Below are 20,297 nucleotides of genomic sequence, written 5' to 3'. Positions count from 1 at the left end.
AATGTTATAAGACTGGTAAAATAATAAAGGTTTCTACTTCACGGATTTCACCTATCACAGGTTCTTCATGGAACGTAACCCCAGCGAAAAACGAGGGATTACTATATTTAGACATAGGGGCGTTGTGTGAGCAGGGGCGGATGTGACGTAGCTGGCTGTGGGAGGAGTTTTACCGTTCTACGTTCTCACTTGAAAAAAAAAATGGAGGTCGGAGGAAACGGCGCTGGGCTAGTTGTAAACAATAAACAGAGAGCGATGCTGCCAAACAAGAGTAGGGGAGAATTCACTCGTAACCAGAGAAAGGATTCAGAGGTAAGCATATTCAAAAGCGAGTCATTTTATATTATTACGTCTGTAGTAGTTTTCACAAGACTACGAACGGACGTAGCCAGTTCTTAGCATCGTTAGCTACTAGCCAATCAGTTAGGATAGCTTGACATTTGGACCATTTAAATTCCACTAAAATAAATTGTCCATTTCTTGTCTACTGTCACTGCTGATTTAAGTGCTCTGCCATTTAAAATGAATGTCATACTCGACGGTATTTTAGTTTAGCCTGTGCTAACGAGCTACAGTTAGCCGGGCAGATTGGATGTAGCAATGGAGAGATTCAGCTGTCACGAATCTGTGCACCCGTTGAAAACTTCCAGCCATAACATCTTTCACGTTCACAATCTAAGTACTACAAATTTAAAACGGCCAACTCCGTTGTCTTGGACATTATTGGGTGGTTTCTGATTTGTTATCATTTGGCGATTAATTACTATATTGATGATGATTAATGAAAGTGTTATTTGTATGCAGTCTATCTTATTGTCCATTATTTTTAATTGTCTGAATGGACAAAATGTTTCTTTTTGTACCTAGGGCTTGTCGGAGTCCCCAGACCTCGAGTTTGAATATGCTGATACCGACAAGTGGGCTGCAGAGCTGTCAGGTAAAAAAAAAAAGTGTCTACTTTTGTCTTAAGTGATGTCGTATCTTAGTGTGTTACACTTTATTCTGTGGGTTCTAGAGTTGTACAGTTACACTGAAGGGCCAGAGTTCTCCCTCAATAGAACATGTTTTGAGGAGGAATTCCAAACACATGGTATGTGGTCAAGTATCTGCTTGATAAAATTCTGTATCATCCAGCTCATTAAATCAATGCTAAGGAGTGATGTCATTTATGTTCTTTTTTTTTCCCACTGTGATTCAGTGTGTGATAAGAAGTGGACAGAGCTTGATGCACCTCAGCACAGAGCCCATGCCATGCGGATGCTTGATGGACTGGAGGTGACTGCTCGTGAGAAAAGGCTGAAGGTTGCCAGAGCAATTCTGTACATGGTGCAAGGTCAGTCTTTAATGGCAGTATATCTTTCCAAAATGAAAAAAAAATCAAACATTGTTATTGCGTTAATACTTAATCCTATAATGTAGGAACCTTTGGCGAGTGCACTTCCGAGGTTGAAGTGCAGCATTGGATGAGATACAACACATTCCTGTTGCTGGAAGTTGGAACTTTTTCTGCTCTGGTGGAACTGCTCAACATGGAAATTGAGTAGGTCATTCACTTTTTCTTTTAATTTCGGCCATGTCAGCTGCTTTCACAATCAATACAGAAAAAAGTAATAATGTCCACACTAATGACATTTTTATAAAATCAGCTCATGAGAACCAATTTGCTTGCTGCTAAGCATATGCCTCGGCTATTGTGAGCGCTTTGATTCATATCTTTAAGGTCATTTCACTCGAGTAAAAAAAAAAAAAGTTGAGCTACTCCTGAATATCACTTCTTTTTCCTCAGCAACAGCGCCGCCTGTAGCAGCGCTGTGAGAAAACCAGCCATCTCTCTTGCTGACAGCACAGATTTGCGGGTGCTGATCAACATCATGTACCTGATGGTAGAAACCATCCAGCAGGACGACCCAGCTGACCTGGCCGAATGGAGAGTTATCAGGGAAACCTTTAGAGCCGAACTAGGTGGGTATAAAAAGAAGCAAAGAAGCATTAGGAACACCTGCCAAATCTAACGGAATCCAACAGAAGAACGGTATCATCAATCATTTTGTTGCTAATCCGTTCCATTTCAGGTTCTCCTCTATACAACAACGAGCCAATTGCAGTTATGCTCTTTGGGATGGTTACTAAGTTCTGCAGTGGCCACGCACCTCACTTCCCTATGAAGAAGGTGTTACTGCTGTTGTGGAAAAGCATACTGGTGAGTAATGAGGACATCTGTATTTTACGTCACATATTTCAAATCATATACGTCGCCTGGAGAGTTACAAGTGATAACTCCTCCTTCATTCTTCAGTTTACACTTGGAGGGTTCGAGCAGCTTCAAACCATAAAGGTCCATAAGCGTGAGAAGCTGGGCCTTCCCCCTCTCCCAGAAGATAGCATCCGGGTTGTACGGAGTATGAGGGCCGCTTCACCTCCTGCCTCTGCCTCTGACCTTATAGAGCAGCAACAAAAGCGGGCGCGGCGTGAACATAAGGTACCTGTTGTTGCTGGCCTTAGTGTAAATGTCAGCAAAAACGAACCATGTGAAGAAAAAAAAAAATCAACAGTTGACATGATATTCTTGTCAAACCACTTTTCATTCTGTAGTGTGTCAATCATAAAAGAGGATTTGATGCCAATTGTATTGTCCTGTAGACTCATCCGTCCACTCTTATTCACCTCACCTGTTTTCTCTTCATCCAGGCATTGATAAAACAGGACAACCTAGATGCGTTCAACGAAAAGGACCCTTACAAGGCAGACGACCCCCGCGAGGACGAGGACGACAACGACGACAATGACAACTCATTAGAGGCCGAGACTTTCCCACTGGAAAGGGACGAGGTCATGCCGCCCCCTATTCCTCATCCTCCATCAGAGAGGGTCTCATTCCCCAAAGGGTTGCCGTGGGCTCCCAAAGTCAGGTACTTGAGTTCACATTTTCCATTGCGTTCGTTTCACAGATTTCGCTGATACCACATTCATTGTTTTTATTAGGGAAAAGGACATTGAAAATTTCCTGGAGTCAAGCAGAAGTAAATTTATAGGTTACACACTTGGATGGTAAGCACAATAAGAATTTTGCTGTATACTCATAAAATCGCAGTAAGGCAACCATTATTTTTTGTGCGTCTCCCAGTGACACCGACACGGTTGTCGGCTTACCCAGACCTATTCACGAAAGCATCAAGACACTAAAGCAGGTATTGCCGCACTTCATATGGTTCTTCAAAAATCCTTCCCTACTATTAAATTCTTTGTCTCTAATTTTTCCGACATTATCTTCCTTTCAGCATAAATACGTCTCCATAGCCGAGATTCAGATCGCAAAGGAGGAAGAGTATCAGAAAACCCCTCTGTCAGGGGTGAGTGAATATAGGAGAAAAAAAATAAAATATCTGATGAACACGCATCATGTTTTTTTGTGTATGTGCTTCCTGGTTTATAGGGAGAAGAGGAAGTTGAGATGTGTGCCACTGAGCTGCTCTACCGGGGAATCCTACCCACATTACCTCAGTACATGGTTAGTGCACTCGCAGCGGACATTTTGTCACCATTTGTGCTGTAATTGATCATGTTTTTATTTGGATTGATCGGTCTTAAAAACAGCCATTTGTTTATAATTTAGCACCTGAAGGCAGTTACGAATGCACAATTGACTTTAATTCCTATCTTGTCGGCATTCAGATCGCTCTGTTAAAGATTCTCCTCGCAGCAGCTCCGACCTCCAAAGCCAAAACGGATTCCATCAACATTCTGGCAGACGTACTGCCAGAGGAGATGCCGTGAGTGATGCATAATTGTAGTATCACTTTTGAGAATTTTGATTGCATTCAGGCAAATATGGGCAAAAATTCCAAAGTACTATAACGTTTAAAATCACAGTGAACAATAACCACACTAATAAAACAGTTTTCGAAACTTATTTTGTCACACATTGATGGGAAACGAATTGGTCCTATTGCAGGACCACCGTGTTGCAGAGCATGAAACTCGGCGTCGACGTCAATCGACACAAAGAGATCATCGTGAAGGCCATCTCAGCCATCCTACTGCTGCTCCTCAAACACTTCAAACTTAACCACATCTACCAGGTACAGCTCACTTCAGTTTTGCATGTGACAAATCTGAATATGGTGAGGTATCCATGCAATTTGAAGTCATTTAAATATATTTTGTGTTTTCTCAGTTTGAGTACATGTCTCAACACCTGGTTTTTGCCAACTGCATTCCCCTCATTTTAAAGTTCTTCAATCAGAACATCATGTCTTACATCTCGGCTAAGAACGGGTACTTGATATTTTACAACATAGCGCACTTTAAACTATTATGGAATATCATCCTGTTTTTCATGTTTTGCAGCATCTCAGTGCTGGACTTTCCGTTCTGCGTAGTGCACAAGCTCCCAGAATTAACAGCGGAGAGTTTGGCAAGTGTTTCCATGTCATTCCTTTATAGGCCATTGTTAGGTTGAGCAAAATGCTGTTTTTCCATCAGCGTTGAATACTGATGGCACGTTTTTGTAGGAAGCGGGAGACAACAACCAGTTTTGCTGGCGAAACCTGTTTTCTTGCATTAACCTGCTGAGGATTCTCAATAAACTGACCAAGTGGAAGCACTCAAGAACAATGGTGATGAGACACTCACGAGTCTTCAAGTCACATGATCCTTCCTCACGCTCACTTCCTTATTAGTATCTCAGACTGGATGTGGCATACTGGCAAACTCACATTTAGACCAAACATGACATCAAAATAGACTATTATTATCTAATCCAAAGTGAATATACAGTGAGTGTAGACTAGCCGACTCCAACAGTGACAGTGAGTCTTCAAAGATGAACATGATCATAAATATTGCCTCCTGATAGCCGTTCTAAAGTCAGTAAACTGAATGATTCTATCCGAGATATTCAGACAAGCTCACGAATTTGTCACCCAGATGCTGGTAGTGTTCAAGTCTGCACCCATCCTGAAGAGGGCGCTAAAGGTGAAGCAAGCCATGATGCAGCTCTACGTCCTCAAGCTGCTCAAAGTACAGACCAAATATCTTGGGCGCCAGTGGCGGAAGAGCAACATGAAGACTATGTCGGCCATCTACCAGAAGGTCCGACATAGGCTTAACGACGACTGGGCCTATGGAAACGGTGAGATGACGCCAAGTCTCTAAATTCATTTCTCTACAATGAGATACAATTTGGTTACATTTCATACCATATGCATTTGACTTTTAAAATTGGTCTCCAAAGATCTGAGCTATACTGTGCAATTTGTCAGTACCACTAGTTTCTGTGGTGCTCTTCACAATGTCACAAACTATATACAGCCACGGTTCACTTTTCCTATTTTTTTTATCATATCCTGTCCTATTTATTCTTTGTGGTTAGATCTGGACGCTCGTCCATGGGACTTTCAAGCTGAGGAGTGTGCCCTCCGTGCCAACATCGAACGCTTCAACAGTCGCCGCTACGACAAGAATCAAAGCAACCCGGACTTCCTTCCCGTGGACAACTGCCTGCAAAGCGTCCTGGGGCAGCGGGTAGACCTGCCTGAAGACTTCCAAATGAACTACGACCTCTGGCTGGAACGAGAGGTCTTCTCCAAACCCATTTCATGGGAGGAGCTGCTGCAGTGAGAAGCGGCCACCATCCTCCATCTTTGATCGAAGATCAGACTCTCTCTCGAGTGTGGCGTTCAGGTAACCCGGCACTGAGCACTCGTTGAACAACCTTGATAAATGAATTTGCAGCTTGAGTGATGATGGAAAAAGTTTTTGTCTGTCAGTCTTCATAGTCGCCAACAAATTATTTAATCAAATGCCTCGAGGAGTTAGTATGATGCTAATGTAATGTGTTTAATAGTAGATACTATTGATTTTGTATTAAGGTTCTGTGAGATGCCACCACTCTGATGCAAGTGTACAAAAGCAGCTTTGTTTGTGATCCGTTACCTTTGCAGCCACTTTCCTTCGTGACCATATTTCACTACTTTGCTACGCATTTTAAATACATTTGTGGGAAATAAATACAAGTTTTAACTGTACAACTCAGGCCGGGGAATGCGGGCTGTTTTTAGATGTTTTACATTTTAATAAATGTACCATTCCGTGTTTAGCATAACTTTCATTTTATCAGACTGATAAAGGGATTTTTTTAGCATGTTGATTTATGGAAATAAAATATATTTCAGTTATTGCCTCTAGAGGTGGAAGAAGTATGTTTACCAATCTTTTTAATTTTACCTTTGTTACAATTCTCGTATATCGTCTTGGTCCCGTGGAGATGGAGGCAATCACAGATCCAAAGGACATAACGAGTACAGCCTTGGTTGAAATATGCTTTGTTTTGCAAAAATATGTCTTGCACATTTTCACTTAAATTTCTATTTACAGTAAGTAGAATATTCTATGCTTTTTGAAAATATAGTATTTTTAGGTTGGTTGCATCACTCAAAGAAATAACAAATATTAAAAATCTCCAGGTTAATGACTTTTCTCTTATCTCTACTCGTGGTCTGTTTTGTTGTTTTGTGACAAATGTGGAAAAATGGAACGTCACAGTTTTATTGTACTTAACACAGACCTCCATATTATTGTCATTGTTGTTTTATATCATGCTATTTTGTTCTTTTCTGAGCAACAGCCATGTAAATCAGGAAGCGACATGGCATGACTCTGTTGTTGCAATCAAGGAAAAGTAAGTGAGCATCTTTCTCTCTGTGCACAAGAACACAAACACATAGCCTCTCTGGCAGCTCTACCAACATCTTTCTCGTTGATGTCATTCTTTATGCTTCTCATAGCCACCAGGGGGCGGTCTTGAATTTCAGTAGTACAAATAAATTAGTTTATTACAATGTATTGAAAATATCCAATATCCTCTTACATAGACATGTTCACGTTCTGGAACCAAAATTTAAAGCTGCTTAGAGACTCGCCTGTTTACCAAGAGAGACACTCTTATTTCTTTTGACAGATAAATATGAGCCTCCTCTCAACATCTTCATAGCAGATGAAGACCTGGTCCCATCCAAACACCTCAAAAAAGGTTTTGCTGTGGAAGGAAGCAAGAAGTACATCCACCCCTGACCAGGTAGAGCTTGCCCCCACTTATTAGGAAATAGAGCAGAAATTATGTTTGAGTAGTAAAAAGTTTTTACTGTGCTTTACTTCATACAAAAATAAAGCGACATGACATTAAATGATCCTTAAGCAATATTACTATAATATTTATTAACATTTTTAGTGAAACCACACTTTCTTTGTACAGTAATGTTCATAACACAATCATCATCACTGAGGAGAATGTAACTTAGGAGACGTGTGCTCAGCAAGTCCCTGCACTCACAGGGAATCTTATATAAAGTGCACAAAAACACACACACTGGAGCATATGTAGGTTAAAGATCGCAATTTAGCTGTAATTTATATATATATATTTCTCCCCTAAGCCACATTTATTCTGCAGTTTTTTTTTATTGCTTGTGCACATATGAGGACAACATAAAACACTTACAGGTTTCTAGGTCCTTGTGTATTCCTAACATTCATTATTCTATTATGCAACACTTAACAATAAATGGTGATCTGATGCGTCCCCTGATAAAATTTATATTTTCAACAAAAGGGTTATATGTCAGTATTTACATTATTGCAAACACATTGCCATCTGTTTCTCCCCCACACTTGCAATGAGAAGCAAAAAAGAAAAAAAAAAATATTTTAAAGCCACACAAATGTGCCTCATGAGACTATCTTCACTATAACCACAACAATGGAAGAGAAACAATGGATGGAGCAAGTAAATACAATCATTGCCTTCATTGGATCTTGACGAGATGGAAAAAGTATAGTTGGGCCTGACTGTGACACTTTCACCAGCCAACAACAACGCAAACTACAAAATAGTCTTTAAATGTACAATTAAGGTGAAAATATACATCGTCTATCAGATAAATCTACTTTTGCCGCAAATATACAGGAATATAAATATAATCCTTTTAATAATAGACCAGCTTTAAATATTATGAGTTAAGAAAATAAAGATATCTGTAACAGAAGATTTAATTAGCTTTTTTCTTTTTACAATCAACAATGCAGTGTGTACAGAAATTAAATAACCATTCCAGCTTGACATGTTTGTGCTAGTTGGTGACGAATGTATTACGTATACACTACATTTACGTTGTCGCTTGAAGTGTAGTAATTTGTGTGCATTGATCAAGTTTTTAAAAACGTTTAGAATATCATCTACAGTGACTGCTATAGTGTGTCTGCACAGACCATTAATTGTGCACGCACTGAATATACAGTGCTCAGCAATTAGGCTCAGTAATTTATTGTGCCTCATAGTTGGATTAAAAGACAAAATCAGTGCTTTTGAGAGTGTCATTTGTGCATTTTAGTGTGCGGGAAAACATTCTGTGCGTTTTGAGCACTGTATATTTGAACATTCACATTTCAAGTGTTTTGCTGTGTGCTTGTAATTCTTTGGTGTGTATAAAATAGAATCAATGAGTTCTGACTATGATGATGTGTAATGGATTATACAACACATTATATATTACAGTAGGTCCCCAACTCCACATTGAACAATAGACTGGACACAGGAGTGTGATACGAAATCATGTAGTTCATCATATAGCGGCCTCTACTTTATTAGACACTCCATTTGAATGCAGAATTTGTCATCTGCAATTATATGCTCTTCCGCTAGATGGCAATTATCTTCTATAGCTTTGTGCAATTTGCAATTTTTGTTTTAACAGGACCAAATTTCACACTTGATGGATTTGTAGATCGATACAAGCTCATCATTAATTATGTATCGACTTGTTTTTGTTTGCTGATGTGCCTTGAAAGTTCTCAAATGTAAAATATGTGCTTGGCCACTATTTGAGGAAGTACAATAAATATGAGTACAGTACAGTAGTTTATGATACACAAGAGCTTTGCAAATATATACATTAATTTTTATCTGTTCAGAGGTGCTACGACATACGCACACACTGACGTCACTGCAGTGATAACCTCGAGTGTGTTGCAACACAAAGCCAGGCTTTGTCTAGGGGCTGTTTGCCTCGGTACTAGTGAGTGGTGCTTCATTGATGTCCGAGGTTCCTTGTGCTAAGGCAAAGGAAATTATGATGTTAGATGCATGGATTCAGTGATTTGCAGCTATATAAATGTGTTTTTACTGTGGGCAGTGGTAGGGACTCTTGCCCCCCTGACGGTAAACTGGACTAGTGATGATTCAGTCAAAAGTCTGACTCAGGTGTGGTAGGAGTTGTCGGTGTGGTCGGGCTGATAGCGGCATTTTGGTAACCCGTTCCATAGCAGCTTTTAGGAGATAAGGAGTTGGGGTCCAGGGGTTTGTTTCCACCGGGAGCCAGGTAGGCTTTACGCGCCGCCAGTGAGCCAGGCACTTGGCCAGGTTTGGTGCCGAGTATGAACCTGGACTCGTTTTGCTCTTCCAGGTTGGAGATATCCTTCATCATGCTCTTCTTGTAGGACACGGAAAGCTTGTTGGAGCCGTCTGACATCAGGTTGAAGTGACGGGCGATGAAGACGATGGGGAGGGGAAGCATGGCTACCACTATGAGAGCAAAGCACATGACCAATGCCCATGTGGGGTAACTCTGGAAGCGCTCCTGAGCCTACGCACACACATGGATGAGTCAATACCAGGTTTAGTAGAAGCATCACAATTTAAATGTATCCACACCTCTGTTCAAATTCCGAGATTTTATGTAAAACAATGTGTAGAAAAAAAACATGGCTGACCAATTCTTGCACCCACGCGTTGTATCCAGGCGGGCTGATCGCCATTTCTACGACAGAGGCCGAGATGAGCACAATGAGGCAGATCGGGGAGACGTACTTCCATAAGTAGAAGTAGATGATGTTAGGCCGGAATCCCAACATGTCTTCCAAATCCTGCATGAATCTGCCAGCAACAGAGGAGCAGAAACATTAAACGGTATATGCGGGATCCTGCCTCTATAAACAATCCCCCACTCACCTACCTACACTCATCTGCAGTTGTTGTACCTTTTAGTGCCATAAATCCAAGCCACCGACACATTTTCCAGGATGACCACCACAGTGAGAGGCAGGCCGGCGGAATAGTCGTCAAACATGGTGACAAAGTAATTCCCTGAGCGCTGAACAAAAAGCAGGCCGCACAGGAAGGCCACAATGCAGCAGCACACTGGAGAGGTGAGACAAAAAAAAAAGGTTGGAAAGAACTCAAAGTTGGATCACTCAAGCTACCACTGTGTTGTTCACCTGTAAAAAGCTCCTTTTGGACCTTGTAGGTGTCGAGGACAGGCGTGGTGATTCCGGTCATGGTGCCGATCATGCTTCCCAGTCCGAGGTTGATGAGCATGAAGAAGAACATGACGGACCAGAACGGCGAAGCGGGGAAATGGGTCATGGCCTCCGTGAAGGCGATGAAAGCCAAACCGGTGCCTTGAACCGCCTGCATAGAAGAAGGTCAAGAGGGTGAGTCAAAGACAGAACCTGCTGTGGACGCACATCAGGACCAGTTGTGGCTCACTTTGTTGAGCTCGTCCTCCAGGATGCAAGGATCCAGACCCAGCTGGGAGAAGCTGTCCTCTTTCACCGTCTTGATGACCTGATACATCTCGGCGTAATCAGAGGTGGTGAGGTGAGAGAAATTGACGTGCGGCGGGATCAGATCGTGACTCAGAACATTTGAATTGAGGTATCCGACAATCTTCTCTGCGTTGCTATAAAGACAAACATGGAAATATATGATATTGTGTGAGTGACCACACAGTTTGACTTTCTAGAGGAGAAAGGAAAAAGTTCCCGAACGTACTCTATGACGCATTTCTCGTTCATGATGTTGGCCTTGAAGCCCAGTACGGCAAACACCACCAGCGTGGCCAGTATGGACGTGAGAAAGTTGATGAAGGAGACGAGCACGGCGTCAAAGTGGCAGTTGTTGTCTATTTTATTGTAGCTGGAGAACGCGATCACTCCTCCGAAGCCCAGACCTAAAGCGAAGAACACCTGGGTGGCTGCCTCTCTCCACACCTGGGGCTCCAGCATCTTCTCCAACTGGGAGACATGGCAATATCATTTAGCATTTGGCAATTTTGAATGTAAAAAGGCATTTGTAGGAAATGTTTTTGTCCTACGCAACATTTGATACAGTTCCCGTGGGCTCACCTTTGGAGTGAACATGTGCGCGATGCCATCCACAGATCCCTTCAGCATCAACCCTCTAACCAGGAAGCAGAAGAGCACCACGTAGGGGAAAAGAGAGCTGAAGTACATCACCTGTGAGACACATAAAACACACGATGCAGTGCGTTGCAGTCGTAACATAACAATGTCCCTCCAATCTCCTCTATCCGACCTTCCCAGAAGAGGCAATCCCTTTAATGACGGCGAGGCAGACGATGATCCAGGCGGCCAGCAGAGATAAAGTCATTTTCACATTGAGGCCACCGCTCTCCGCGATGGTGCTGGTCGTGTTCAGGGTCTGGCGGTACCAGAAGTAAGTGGTGGCCGAACTCTTCTCACACTCCGGCTCCACGACTGCATTGTGTAAGCAACATTTTTTTTTTGTTTAGAGAGGCCTAGTTTAAAATTCAATAGATCTTTGAAATATTACATTCTTATCATGGTATGATGTTGTGGGTCAAATCCAAGCTGCGTGAAGTTTTCATGTTCTCAAGAAATTGGAACAGTGGATGTAATGTAGAGTAACTCACTCGCAAGCGTTCCATTCTTCCTGATAGGACAGTCACTCCATGGCAGAGGATACTGGAAGGACTGGAAGAAGTAGAAGATGCTCCAGCCTATAATCACGTTATAGTAGAGCCCCACAAAGCCACACACCTAGATGGGCAGAAAGAAAAGGTATGAATTTTTCTATTGTGACTGGGAAAAATCCAGTGTGGTGTGGAGTGTAAATCTGAAGACTCGTTAAGACTCAGTGTTAGAAATTTTGCCAATGCCAGAATTACAGAAAAGGTGATTTGCGCCGTTGTGGGTAGGAACATCCATTAGGCTAAGAATTCTGTCTGCATAACACCAAATTGTCATTCCACGGGGAATATCTCCAAGGACCTTGCATTTGCACGAAAATCACGATATACCAGTGTATTTGCATTGGGCGGCCAATTAAAATCGAACCCGCGCTGCATTGATCGGCACCGATGCAGGCAGAATGAGCCTCATGTTGCTGCCAGTTGTGTCGTGTTGAAGGGAAGCATGAATAATTAAAGTGTTCTCTTTTCAACTTAGATACTCTCAGAGATATTTTTAGCTTCATCTGCGCTAGCCGTGTGACTCGACAGGAAGGCTCCCTTTCATTGCCAAGCACGTCAATACCTCCCATGTACTCAGGAGGCGGAGTCGGGTTGTTGCGGTGAGGGAGTAACTTCATCCTGCGTGCATGGTTATGCATCGATAATTATGAAGCCTTTTTGACTACAGTACAGTGGTGCAGTTTTTTTGTAAAGGACAAAGTGTGTACGGCACCTTTCTATATGTGTTGCTCCACCGTTTGTGTTTAAATATCCATTGCTTCCAAAAAACACAACTATCAATGCTAATCGTAGCATCTCAATGGCGTTTTACATTGATTTTACAGAGGCTCCAGTTTCCCGTAAACCGTATGAAGAAAATAATGGATGGGCGTGGTTGTAGTACCATCAAACTAGACATCCCGATCCCGCCCAGACGTGGGCACACATAGTTCCACACCCCGATACTCCCGCGTCGGATCTTCTGACCCACTGCGAGCTCCAGGAAGAAGAGTGGGATGCCGATGACAAGCAGGAGAATGAAGTACGGGACGAGATAAGCCCCTGGAAAACATAATCTTTTTGACTTACATGGATGGAATAAGACACGCATCTTAATAAAGCCGATTTACAGATGGTATTTTACCCGCACGACATGACAGGCAAAAAACAGCATCGTTCTAAAACAAGATATATTTACCAAAATCCCCCGCCTCAATTAGTCTTTCAATCTGTAGTCTAAATGTGTCCCTTTGCAAGCTTAATCCTCTGAGCTAAAATCAGGATGGGCAAAAATTGACTCATCATCCGGAATGTAACCACTTATGAACTGCATCCAAAATAGCAACCGTGTACTCACATGAGGTGGATGGATGAAGAGGAGATGAAAGGATGGAGAAGTGAGGAAGGATGAGGAGGTGAGAGAAAAAAAGGAAGCATAAGAAGATGAAAGGCCAAATAGAGAGGCGTTAAATAGGGTTGGAAGTGAAAAGAAAAGAAAGGGAGGGGTAGATGAATGAAAGATTTGATGCATTTGAAATTAACCATGAAACCTCATAAATGTATATATTTGACCATGATGAGAAAAAAAAGTACATTTTCTGCTATAATTGTAGTTAAGGTTTTTTTGTTTTTTTTAATTTAAATCATGAAAAATGTTTATTTTTATTTTTTAGTTACTTTGTTAGTTTTTGTTCATTACTAAGCTTACTTAGTCAATCCACAATCCGACTCACCTCCTCCATTCTTTTGGCACAGGTAGGGGAAGCGCCATACGTTCCCCAGGCCCACGGAGAAGCCCACCTGCGCCAGGATGTACTGCAGCTTGCTGTTCCAAGCTGGGCGGCCATCATTTTCCGGCAACTCTATCTGCGGCGCTTTCTTTCCGGCCGCGGCGCCGACGTTCAGCGAGCTGTTCTTGTAGTCCACCGGCTCCTCGTGCGCGAGCAGGTCAGCCACCGACTCTGTGACATGCTCTTGGCTTTGTTCGCGCTGCGTCACCTTGCTGTTTTTAGGCATCGGGGAGGCCGAGGGTTGGGAGGGGGAGTCGGGGAGGAGACTGGTGGGAATTGGAAGAAGTGACGGCTTGAAAAGCTTTTAGGGTGGAGAGGGAGGGAGATGCTAAAAAGTGATAGAAGCTCTTGTGCTTTGGTTAGGCCTCAGTCCTGCAATTGAAAAGACAGAATACGTCAACTAACAACAACAAAAAAATCGAAACTTTAATAACACGACGATATGAAAAAAAATGGACACGTGTTCAAAAGTACCTCAAAGCTTCCTTCTCCTGCTTGTGATCCATAAATAACGCTTTAAGTAGTCACCTCTGTGCTTTGTGAGTAACTCAAACATGTCATCATGAAGAAACAGCAACTCAGTCTGCATTTCATGGCTCTTACCAAAATTTCCACTCGTGCAAATTGAAAATTTAATTTCCCTTTTCTGCGAGCTTAACTTTAGTGAAGCTTCCCTCCCACCCGCTATAAATCCCCTAATCCCCTCAAGGCAAGTAGACATCCCTCTCCGCTCGCTCACCCACCCATCTAACAGGGAGATTCTGCCACATCCCAAACCAATGGAGCACAGGAACACAACATTTTGGATGCACAGCCTTCATGTGCCATGCTTATATTGCATAGTATTTCACAAGCCCCGCCCCCAAAATCCTAATGGTCCATCTCTGGATACCAGAAAGCAACATCATCAGATCCAAGTTAAAATTCATCTCACACTACAAGTCCCTTCGTGCTTCTATGCCGCTCAGTTTTTAATGCTCATTTATTTCATCCCAACATCTGCATGCATGACTCATCTGCATGTCAACATGAGCCTATGATGTAATAATCCACAGCCATTCACAGGTCTGCGTAATCCGACATGCATTAACCGGAAAGCCTTCATCCTGATTTGTCATTCAATCCCGCGTGACAGCACACGAGACATCACAGATGAAAACATCAACTTTGCCATCCAATAAGCATGATGACCCCCAGTTGATGGTCTGACGAAGTAAATTTGTTTACCGTGGCAGGAAAATGACTTCTGTCGCCCTTTTTAGTGTGCTATCAAAATGTTAATTACCCTATCGGTCATCCTGTCCTCTGAACACCCGACATATGTTATCATATTTTGATCCACATTTTATGAATTGGGTGCGATATAATACAGACACACACTAACAAGAGTTTCACTACTGACTTGGTAAGATACAGTTTTTTTTCGCTGCAAAGGATAAAGAATATGTATCTGAGTATTTTTGTATTGTCTGTCATCATGTGTTGCTCCACCGTTTGTTAGGTTATAATTACTTACACAATTCATTAGCCCATCTATGGTGTTTAGAATTGTTTGTTAGCATAAAGCTGAACGATTAAGGCAATGCTATGCTATGACTGTATTTAAGACTGTATCTTAAAGACAGACTGGAATTTTACATCGTTTCACTGTACATTACAGCTATTGTCTTCTTTTTACTCTTGTGTGGCAGCACTATGAAGTTGACTCACCATTAATAAGCATCAGCAGCACTTCCTCAAATGTTACACGTCCTCTACATGTCATTAAACGGTGAGTAAGTTTCTTTTATTATTATGTTAAAATGATCTTGTGGGAATACATAGTCTATTATCATTATTATTTTGTGGCAAATACTTTTTAAATATGAACAAAACAGATCTCAAACAACATCCCGGACTGTTTGACCTTGAAGGTTTTTCTGTAACACATTTAGACTTTTTTTTTTAGCACAGTTTGGAAAGACTGTGACAGTCATCAGTTTTTAAGTGATATTTGGTGATTTGGGAAGAGTTTCAAGCATTTTTTAAAAGACAATGATACGGGACAGTGACTCTTCCCTTGTCATAAAAATCAATAGTCTCTCATCAATAATTCACTTATCAGTCTAGCTTACATTCTATCTCGAGCAAGGTCACAGGCACAGACCAATTAACATATGAACACAAACTACATAGTAAGTCTGCTGAAAGCACCCACCCTCAAACTTGAACTAAATAATTGAAAGAATCCTTTTTAATTTAATTTGAATAAATAAAACTCATGATAAACTGCTGCACCACCTTGTCAAGCATCTGCCTGCTTCATTAATAAATGCACGAAACACCAAGCCCTTTTCCCCCTTTACAAAACAAATATCCAAAATAACATTTTTTTTTTCCAAATCTGAAACACAACTTTTACTTAATCCATCAGAAAATGATTTTTACGCTTTTGTGCTGATGGTAAAACAAGCTTACCGTTAGTTGTTTGCCAAGGTTGGAAATATCCACGCATCTGTAGAAACTGCCAAAAGAGAGGAGCATGGGTAGCACATCCACTGTGTGCGCCTTTGAGTGGGGCGGGTGGATGACTGAGGAGAAGGGAGGGGGAGGGGAAGGGGACAGGGGCGGGATGCAGCATCACGCGCGGTGGGACAAAGGCGCGCTGTGACGCACACAATTTACATGCATTGTCCCCACAAATGACTAACGATTATCTGCCAGTCATTTGAGTTTGGATGGAGACGATTCAATACTTAGCGGGAGGAAGTGTCTGTTTGGGGAGGGGGGGGTTGTCAAGGTCATCACTCCTACTTGAGGACGTGATGGAGTGACGCAGGCTTCGTCTTGTACGTACGCGATATGATCTGTTTTTGTTGGTAGAAATTGAGTGTCAGTTTTTCACATGCAATAGTGGAATCACAAAAACATGCAAACTATATCATTAGAACATCAATTTGCTACTTCCTCCCACAATACAAAAACATGTTAGGTTCACCAAAAACTCAAAATTATATTTAAATGTGAGTGTGTGGTTGTTTGCGTACACGTGCGCTGGGATTGGCTAGCGACCAGTCCAGGGCTTGAGTGGACTGGTCGCCAATCCATCGCGGGGCACATATAGACAAACAACCATTCACACTTGCATTCATGGACAACGGACAAGAAAAACACCTTCTGAACTTGGATGCATGTTTCGAACAGCTGAGATTCAAACCCAGAACCTCTGAACTGTGAGGCGAACATGACAATCATGCTATGTACCTCGATGCAAATCTATTTTTTCCATTTTCAATCCACTCCAAAATTGCTATGCGTTGTCCTTCAGTTGTCATCTGTCCCATCATGGTCCTGTAATATTTAAATCTCACCGATGAGTGATCAATCATGCCTTATCATCTCTTTTTTTAATACTCCCTCTCAGATGATCATCATAGTAAATAGGTTGTGTGTTATTTTCTCGCATCAATTTTCTGCAACCATTTTGTCTTCACCTTGTAGGTCTTTTTTTCTGTAGAGATGCAAGACAGCAGCGGACAGCGACCATAAATCATGCACCATCCTTAAAAAAAAAAAAAAAACCTCTCTCCCAACACTAAGACAGAGAGAACACGCCCTGTTCAAATACCTTGACCGCCAGCCACCATTTTTCATGTGGGAAATGGGCTGACTCAATTAAACAAAAAATCTAAAATGTAAGCATCCTTAATAACATGCTTTCACACATTATCTCTGATATCCGTTTCTACCTCTTGCCCTAACTTGGTGACATCTTCTTCAGACTGACTTCTGGGAACAGTTGCCACAGCAACACTGAGGTCATATGACACTCATCGCTCTGCATCATTTCATGTGAAGGGAGGAAAATAAAATAAAAAAAGAATCCTTTCGGGTGCAGCCTACATAGCAAGGAAGCTAACCTGATTAGTATACAAGTCTTGTATTATTTGATTGTAAAGGTCTTTTGTCCGCCACCAGCACAATTTCCGCCATGTTTGTGGAACGTATTATCAGACCAATTTTTAACTTCTCACCTTGAGAAAGCAATGCTCGCACTTTTGATATTCATAAGGCCCAATTGGATTTTAATTACATAATTAATGATCGCAAGTTGACATTTAGTGCATAAACTGTCTATCTGAGTCAACGTGTAAGAAAAGGTCAGTCGTCTCGGTCAACTGATTTCAAGTGTTTTCATTATGTTGAACGTTGGTCGGGGAGTAGCTCATTTGCCTCAACGTTGAGAAGTTCCAGCTTTGAATCTCATCTCGTCCTTCATTGTGGAGTTTGTGAATATACACGTGGACATGCACTGTAATAGAATTACCGTCATGAGATGAGTGCTCCTAAAAGACTTTACTTAACCATTGATCCATGTCCAACAATGCTTCCATCTACTTACTACGTCTTCTCTGTCGCCAGCCATCCATCTCCATTCAATTATCGATTGATCCCTTCATCCTTAAAAGGCACCTTTCAGCAAGAGGCTAAACTACTGAATGGATGGAACTCAAACATCATGAAACCTTAGACACTAGTCCAGACTTTATCTCTGAACACAGCAAGAACGTTATTTAACCACGTTTAATATTGTCACATTTTAATGATGCGTTTTATTTTCCTCCGATCCAATCTCCTAGAGGGACAATCTTGAGTTGCGATTCTCTCTCCCTCTGGCCCGTTCTCGGCGGGGTGACGTCAGCACTCCTTCTCTGCTATACCGTTCACCTTGGGCTGCCATGTGATGCTCTTTTTTTTTCTTCCTGAGCTTTCCCTCACGCCCACTTCCACTCACGTGAGCGTTCTGCATCTGCACCACCACATCCGCCCAGTACTTTTCCTTCACTCCGGTCTCATTTAAATTCCTCCCTCCCTTCATCCTTGCTGTTTCTCCTCTTGTGTTTGCACTGTCTGGGTCAGTCTCAGCTGCTAAAAATAAGCCTCAAGCCTGGGCTGTGCGATTATCACATATCAGATCCGTAATCCTCTGTGTGAACACTTACACAAACATAATAACAGGAATGATTTTGCACAGATAACTGATTTGGTATATTCTTTACCTTTCTTTACCAGCAGTCTTTCTCATACCAGTGTGGTTTCTAATTTTGCCATAAAGGGCATGCTGCTACTGTGCAGGTGTTCAAACCAGGAAGAAAGTGTGTTAGGTACTGTCATGACACACTGCAGTGCCCCACCAAAGCTCGCCGCAGGAAGATCTCACGTGCCCTCAAACAGGTTTTCACTACTGCACAAGTAGAATGACTCATTTGTGACGATCTGTTTTGACAGTGTCGTGAAGGGATTTTAATTATGCACATTTTGGTTACTGAGTTATGCCTAGTTGCGTTCACAGCCTCTCACCCAAAGTCATCTATGACCTTTAAGAGGAAGTTAACTCTAACATGTTCTTTACAATATGTTCCAGAGGAGTCTAAATACAGCATTGGGATTAATGTTGCACGCCCTTTATTATCCATCCGGCGGCTGCCATTTTGCCACTTTCTCAGAGCTCGCATAACGACCAACCACACCAACCTGGTGAGAATTAGTATCTTGGCTGACAAAACACCCCCAAGATATTTCGTCTTGATTTGATATTTGAGTTATACTTTACTTTTTGCTAGGTACAGTTTTACTTTTTCTCCAACACTTACTTTCACAGAGTGAATGATGTGCGTGTTTGCGATATACTTGGGTATATTTTAACGCTGGTGGCAGATTGCATCTCCCACAACATGTGACCATCCATAGAGGAACTTCACCAGATGGTCTCTCAAAGAGGGGCCAGCCCAGGCCAGCACACAGGGCTGAGGCCAAAGCTGCTGTCCCCATTTTTTTAGACACTATAATCCCTTGAACCGATCTCGTCGCAAATGATAGTGAAGGGTCTTCTTAGTGATGCAACAAGTAACTGGGTCAGATTGATCCTACAAAAAGTAATTTAATTAAAAAAAACATTTATAATGTGTGGGCGTTTATTAAGAATAAAAATAATGTATTAATAACACATGAATATTTCTCACTATGCTGCGCTGCAAACTGTAATCCTTGTGTGGGCGTGCCCTACATACATGCCTTAACTTTTTAACCCCTTAAGAATCACAATTAAACTAACGCATCAGTAATTATGCCACGAAGCATATTGCAAAGTAAAACTGCTAACATGAAGTTTATTCAAACTGAGTAACAGGCAAACAAAAAGTGATGTCACTGAATTTGTTTTTGCACGTTTATCCAGATCAGGATTAAAACCAGAAAGTGCCTCTCAGAACTGTGTACATATAGTTTCCATCTGTCTGTGAGCTAAATATTATTTGAAAATGTAGTGCCAGTTCAAAAAATTGACCAATTAAAAAGATTTTTTTTAAGGCAAAGTGAAAACGGTACTACAGTCAGCTATAATTTAGGTTTGGGTCTGAGTTATAAAGAGTTGCTGCGCTCTAGTGGTAATTGTGTTCGCAACAGCAACCAATGAGCTTGTACAGGAGGTTAGAAACAAAATACTACTAATTGATGGCGCAAAACTACAGAAAAATAATTTCTCAGTGTCTAAGGGAATGCAAATTTTCTTTTTTTGTGTGTGATTTTGGAAAGAACATGAGAAAAATTTTTTTTGCCATTTTTTAAAATAAATTAAACATTTGGTGTTCAACTTAAATTTTGAACAAATTACTTTATTTAAATAAACTTTACAATTATTTAAATTAAATTTAAATAATTCAAAGTAATTGGTCAAATATTATTTCATTTGTGAATAAATGTA

The 20,297-nt window shown here is 41.5% G+C and overlaps 2 protein-coding genes and 1 long non-coding RNA gene across 5 annotated transcripts; 2 read left to right on the top strand and 1 right to left on the bottom strand.

Annotated features, from left to right (window-relative positions):
* Positions 1–164: 164 nt before the first annotated feature.
* Positions 165–6,473, top strand: strip1 (striatin interacting protein 1). Its single transcript, XM_088389662.1, has 20 exons — positions 165–312; positions 868–937; positions 1,016–1,090; positions 1,199–1,333; positions 1,420–1,540; positions 1,787–1,962; positions 2,073–2,200; positions 2,297–2,479; positions 2,689–2,909; positions 2,983–3,048; positions 3,125–3,188; positions 3,279–3,350; positions 3,434–3,508; positions 3,673–3,770; positions 3,953–4,079; positions 4,175–4,275; positions 4,348–4,414; positions 4,512–4,616; positions 4,927–5,131; positions 5,372–6,473. The coding sequence occupies exons 1-20, from the start codon at positions 202–204 to the stop codon at positions 5,617–5,619; spliced, it is 2,448 nt and encodes an 815-aa protein (XP_088245788.1). The 5' UTR covers positions 165–201; the 3' UTR covers positions 5,620–6,473.
* A 711-nt stretch (positions 6,474–7,184) lies between these two features.
* Positions 7,185–16,131, bottom strand: LOC148390744 (sodium-dependent neutral amino acid transporter SLC6A17-like). Of its 3 annotated transcripts, none has more exons than XM_088389663.1 (12): positions 16,013–16,131; positions 13,499–13,927; positions 12,670–12,827; positions 11,727–11,853; positions 11,369–11,550; positions 11,179–11,289; positions 10,826–11,067; positions 10,541–10,733; positions 10,270–10,462; positions 10,033–10,192; positions 9,766–9,928; positions 7,185–9,638 (listed from the first exon to the last, which is right to left on the bottom strand). In XM_088389663.1, exons 2-12 carry the CDS (start codon positions 13,779–13,781, stop codon positions 9,240–9,242), a joined length of 2,211 nt encoding a protein of 736 aa, XP_088245789.1. In that variant the 5' UTR covers positions 13,782–13,927; positions 16,013–16,131; the 3' UTR covers positions 7,185–9,239. The 3 variants fall into 3 exon arrangements, with proteins under 3 accessions (XP_088245789.1, XP_088245790.1, XP_088245792.1); XM_088389664.1 differs by lacking the exon at positions 16,013–16,131 and adding an exon at positions 14,159–14,436; XM_088389666.1 differs by lacking the exon at positions 16,013–16,131 and adding an exon at positions 14,030–14,048.
* On the top strand, positions 9,480–20,144 carry LOC148390743 (uncharacterized). Its single transcript, XR_015861296.1, has 12 exons — positions 9,480–9,669; positions 9,795–9,961; positions 10,040–10,200; positions 10,299–10,485; positions 10,562–11,280; positions 11,377–11,509; positions 11,754–11,874; positions 12,262–12,385; positions 12,611–12,807; positions 13,521–13,712; positions 15,247–15,326; positions 17,036–20,144. It is a non-coding gene; the product is annotated as an uncharacterized LOC148390743 (long non-coding RNA).
* The last annotated feature ends 153 nt before the right edge of the window (positions 20,145–20,297 follow it).

This window comes from Syngnathus floridae, chromosome 11, assembly GCF_059516105.1.
Source record: "Syngnathus floridae isolate MCC-2025c chromosome 11, RoL_Sflo_1.0, whole genome shotgun sequence".
In the NCBI taxonomy this organism is placed as follows: domain Eukaryota; kingdom Metazoa; phylum Chordata; class Actinopteri; order Syngnathiformes; family Syngnathidae; genus Syngnathus; species Syngnathus floridae.
This window is presented reverse-complemented; position numbering and strand designations above follow the sequence as displayed.